Here is a 5,318-nt window from a genome sequence, read left to right as displayed (position 1 = left end):
GTGGGGCCTATAATTTGGTCCGTATTAGACCTGGGGATGAATGGAAGACCGCATTCAAATCACGTTATGGACATTTCGAATACTTAGTCATGCCGTTCGGTCTATGTAATGCCCCAGCAACTTTCCAACATTTAGTGAACGACATTTTCAGGGATCTTTTGGATACTTTTGTAGTGATTTATTTAGATGATATTTTGATTTTTTTCTAACTCTACAGAGGAACATCATGGACACGTGAAGATGGTCTTAGAACGCCTACGACAGAATCATCTTTATATCAAACTTGAAAAATGCAAATTCCATCAGACCGAGATTCAATTTTTGGGGTATGTAATGTCATCACGAGGAATTTGTATGGATGAAAGTAAGACCCAAGCCATCAAGAACTGGCCAGTTCCGAAGAATGTGAAGGAAGTACAGCGCTTCATCGGGTTTGCCAATTTCTACAGGCATTTTATTAGGAACTTTTCTGAGGTAGTGTCACCTATCACGCAACTTACCCGTAAAAGATCTACCTTCTCCTGGACTCCTCAAGCCCAAGAAGCATTTTCTCACCTGAAGAGTAAATTTACCACAGCACCTATCCTAGTGCATCCCAACCCTGAACTGGCCTTCATAGTAGAGGTGGATGCCTCTGACTGTGCCATCGGAGCTATACTCTCCTAGAGAACAGGTGAGAAGAATGTTTTGCATCCCTGTGCTTTTTTTTCACAGCGGTTGTCTGCAGCAGAAAGGAACTACGATGTGGGCAATAGAGAATTGTTGGCCATCATTGCTGCCTTCAAGGAATGGAGACATCATCTTCAGGGAACTGCACAGCAGATAGTCGTCCTGACCGACCATCGCAATCTTGAATTTATCAGATCAGCTAAGTGCCTGACTCCTCGCCAGGCTCTTTGGAGTCTGTTCTTGAATCAATTCAATTTTGTAATCTCTTATAGGCCAGGGTCGTGCAATGGAAAAGCAGATGCACTCTCTAGGATCCATTCAACTGAGACCTCTCCAATCACTACTTCTAAGACTATTCTTCCCGATTCCAGGTTCCTGGGAGTGATTCACAATTAAGACCTACTTAATGACATCAAGGAGGCATACCATTCAGATTCCTTTCTGGCGGAACCTCCTAGGGATGTAAGTCTTGTTTATAAGAATCGTGTGTGGTTTCAAGGCCAACATTTGTATATACCTGAAACAGTCAGACTGAGAGTACTACAACTCATCCACGACTCCAAGATAGCGGGACATAGAGGAGTCCTAAAGACTCGTTTCTTTTGGTGGCCCACTTATAGAAAAGATGTTCTAAATTATGTCTCTTCATGCGAAGTGTGTGCGAGATGCAAGACACCACGTTCTTCACCGACGGGTCTATTACAACCCCTACCCACCCCATCCCGTCCATGGGGATCCATTTCCATGGATTTCATTGTGGAGTTGCCAACCTCGCAATGGAAAAACACCATTTTGGTGGTGGTGGATAGTTTGACAAAGGCAGCTCACTTTATTCCCTGTAGCGGCTTACCCACTGCTAAACAGACCGCAGATTTAATAATTCAAGAGGTGTTTCGTTTGCATGGACTACCGGATGAGGTAATTTCTGATCGAGGGGTGCAATTCACTTCAAGGTTTTGGCAGAACTTCTGTGCCGCGTTGGACATTAAAGTAAATCTTTCTTCTGCCTTTCATCCTCAGACAAATGGCCAGACAGAACGGACCAACCAGACCCTGGAGCAGTATCTCCGCTGCTTTATCTGCCACCTACAGGATGATTGGGTGGATTTACTTCCTTTGGCTGAATTTTCTTATAATAACGCTCAGAGTGCCTCCACTAAGCAGTCTCCTTTTTATGCTAATTTAGGTTATCATCCTAACATACTTCCTCGATTTCCTATAGATACGCCTCTGCCAGCTGTGACCGACAGAATCGCTTCCCTACAACAGAATGTTGATCTTCTAAAAGAGAATCTGGAATCGGCTCAGGAGAAATATAAAAGAGCAGCTGATAAATTTCGTAAACCCGCACCAGCCTTCAAGGTAGGAGACTTGGTCTGGCTGTCAACTAAGAACCTTAAGTTAAGGATTCCATCATCCAAATTGGGACATAAGTACATTGGTCCCTACAGGATCAATAAGATTGTAAGTGCCGTGGCTTGTCGTCTTCGTCTGCCCAGAACCATGAGAATTCACCCTGTTTTTCACGTTTCCCTACTAAAGGCAGCAGTACCCAATATGTTTCCTGGACGTTCTTCTCCTCATCCTGACCCAGTGCTGATTGATGGTCAGGAGTAGGGTTGAGCGAAACGGGTCGAACATTTTCAAAAGTCGCCGACTTTTGGCTAAGTCGGGGTTTCATGAAACCCGATCCGACCCCTGTGCGGGGTCGGCCATGCGGTACGCGACTTTCGCGCCAAAGTCGCGTTTCAATGACGCGAAAAGCGCCATTTCTCAGCCAATGAAGGTAAACGCAGAGTGTGGGCAGCGTGATGACATAGGTCCTGGTCCCCACCATCTTAGAGAAGGGCATTGCAGTGATTGGCTTGCTGTCTGCGACGTCACAGGGGCTATAAAGAGGCGTTCCCGCCGACCGCCATCTTACTGCTGCTGATCTGAGCTTAGGGAGAGGTTGCTGCCGCTTTGTCAGAAGCAGGGATAGCGTTAGGCAGGGTCCATTAACCACAAAACCGCTTGTGCTGCAGCGATTTGCACTGTCCAACACCACCCTCGGTGTGCAGGGACAGTGGAAGTTTTTTTTTTTTTTTTTCCCCTCAGCGCTGTAGCTCATTGGGCTGCCCTAGAAGGCTCCCTGATAGCTGCATTGCTGTGTGTACGCCGCTGTGCAAACCAACTGCTTTTTTCAAAGCACAAATCCTCTTGTTCCTTCCTTTCTGCACAGCTATCTTTTTTGTTTGTCCACACTTTTTATTTCATTTGTGCATCAGTCCACTCCTTATTGCTGCCTGCCATACCTGGCTGAGATTACTGCAGGCAGGGAGATAGTAGCTGCCTGCCATACCTGGCTGAGATTACTGCAGGCAGGGAGATAGTAATTGTAGGACATTCCCTGTGTTTTTTTTTTTTTTGGTGGGAGATTAAGATTGGCAATTTGGCATTTCTGCTAGAGTGCCATCCCTGTGTGTGCCATCTCTCTCACATAGTGGGCCATAGAAAGCCTTTTCATTTTTCTGTATTTTTTTTTGTGGGGTGTATAAATTCTCCCTGATAAAAATACAGTGGGAGATTAATATTGGCCTTTGGGCTTGTGTGCCAGTCCTGAGTGTGCCATCTCTCTCACAAATAGTGGGCCATAGAAAGCCTATTTTATTTTTTTTGGGGTTTTATAAATTCTCCCTGAAAAAAAGGGAGATTAATATTGGCCTCTGGGCTTGTGTGCCAGTCCTGAGCGTGCCATCTGTGCCAGCCCTGAGCGTGCCATCTCTCTCACAAATAGTGGGCCATAGAAAGCCTATTTAATTTTTTTTTTGGTTTTATAAATTCTCCCTGAAAAAAGGGAGATTAATATTGGCCTCTGGGCTTGTGTGCCAGTTGTGAGCGTGCCATCTGTGCCAGTCCTGAGCGTGCCATCTCTCTCACAAATAGTGGGCCATAGAAAGCCTATTTAATTTTTTTTTTTTGTTTTATAAATTTTCCCTGAAAAAAGGGAGATTAATATTGGCCTCTGGGCTTGTGTGCCAGTTGTGAGCGTGCCATCTGTGCCAGTCCTGAGCGTGCCATCTCTCTCACAAATAGTGGGCCATAGAAAGCCTATTTAATTTTTTTTTTGGTTTTATAAATTTTCCCTGAAAAAAGGGAGATTAATATTGGCCTCTGGGCTTGTGTGCCAGTTGTGAGCGTGCCATCTGTGCCAGTCCTGAGCGTGCCATCTCTCTCACAAATAGTGGGCCATAGAAAGCCTATTTAAATATTTTTTTGGTTTTATAAATTCTCCCAGAAAAAAAGGGAGATTAATATTGGCCTCTGGGCTTCTGTGCCAGTCCTGAGCGTGCCATCTGTGCCAGTCCTGAGCGTCCCATCTCTCTCACAAATAGTGGGCCATAGAAAGCCTATTTTTTTTTTTGGGGGGGTTTTAGAAATTCTCCCTGGAAAAAAAAAGGGAGATTAATATTGCCCTTTGGGCTTGTGTGCCAGTACTAAGCGTTCCATCTCTCTCTCTCTCTCTTAGTCAGTGGGCCATAGAACGCCTATTTTTGGTTTTATTTGTTTTCTAAATTCTCCCTGAAAAAATCATTTTATTTTATTTGGTTTCTAAATTCTTCCTGACAAAATCATATTTTTTTTATTATTTTTTTTTCTAAAGTCTCCCTGAAAAAAAAAAAAAAAACAGTGGGAGATTAATATTGGCCTTTCTGCTTGTGTGCCAGTCTTGACTCCTGGGTGCGTCATCTCTCAGTCAGTGGGCCATAGAACGCCTATTTTTGGTTTTATTTGTTTTATAAATTCTCCCTGAAAAAATCATTTTATTTTATTTGGTTTCTAAATTCTTCCTGATAAAATCATATTTTTTTTATGATTTTTTTTTCTAAAGTCTCCCTGAAAAAAAAAAAAAAAAAACAACCAAAAAAAACAGTGGGAGATTAATATTGGCCTTTCTGCTTGTGTGCCAGTCTTGACTCCTGGGTGTGCCATCTCTCTCTCTCTCTCTCTCTCTCTCCAATTGTGGTCCATAGAAAGCCTATATTTTTTTTCCTTGATTTGGGTTCCAAAATCTACCAGAGAAAATAACTCCATCAATCATTGGTAGAAAAATATTGGCCTCTGGGCTTGTGTGCCACTCCTGATTCCTGTGTGCGTCATCTCTCAGTCAGTGGGCCATAGAACGCCTATTTTTGGTTTTATTTGTTTTATAAATTCTCCCTGAAAAAATCATTTTATTTTATTTGGTTTCTAAATTCTTCCTGATAAAATCATATTTTTTTTATTATTTTTTTTTCTAAAGTCTCCCTGAAAAAAAAAAAAAAAAATCAACCAAAAAAAACAGTGGGAGATTAATATTGGCCTTTCTGCTTGTGTGCCAGTCTTGACTCCTGGGTGTGCCATCTCTCTCTCTCTCTCTCTCTCTCTCTCTCTCTCTCTCCAATTGTGGTCCATAGAAAGCCTATATTTTTTTTCCTTGATTTGGGTTCCAAAATCTACCAGAGAAAATAACTCCATCAATCATTGGTAGAAAAATATTGGCCTCTGGGCTTGTGTGCCACTCCTGATTCCTGTGTGCGTCATCTCTCAGTCAGTGGGCCATAGAACGCCTATTTTTGGTTTTATTTGTTTTATAAATTCTCCCTGAAAAAATCATTTTATTTTATTTG

General features: G+C 42.7%; 1 protein-coding gene across 1 annotated transcript; it reads left to right on the top strand.

The window, feature by feature from the left end:
- The first annotated feature begins 240 nt into the window (after positions 1 to 240).
- LOC138652915 (uncharacterized) lies at positions 241 to 666 on the top strand. Its single transcript, XM_069743165.1, has one exon. The coding sequence runs from the start codon at positions 241 to 243 to the stop codon at positions 664 to 666; it is 426 nt and encodes a 141-aa protein (XP_069599266.1).
- Positions 667 to 5,318: the final 4,652 nt, after the last annotated feature.

Source organism: Ranitomeya imitator, chromosome 1, assembly GCF_032444005.1.
Source record: "Ranitomeya imitator isolate aRanImi1 chromosome 1, aRanImi1.pri, whole genome shotgun sequence".
Lineage (NCBI taxonomy): Eukaryota > Metazoa > Chordata > Amphibia > Anura > Dendrobatidae > Ranitomeya > Ranitomeya imitator.
This window is presented reverse-complemented; position numbering and strand designations above follow the sequence as displayed.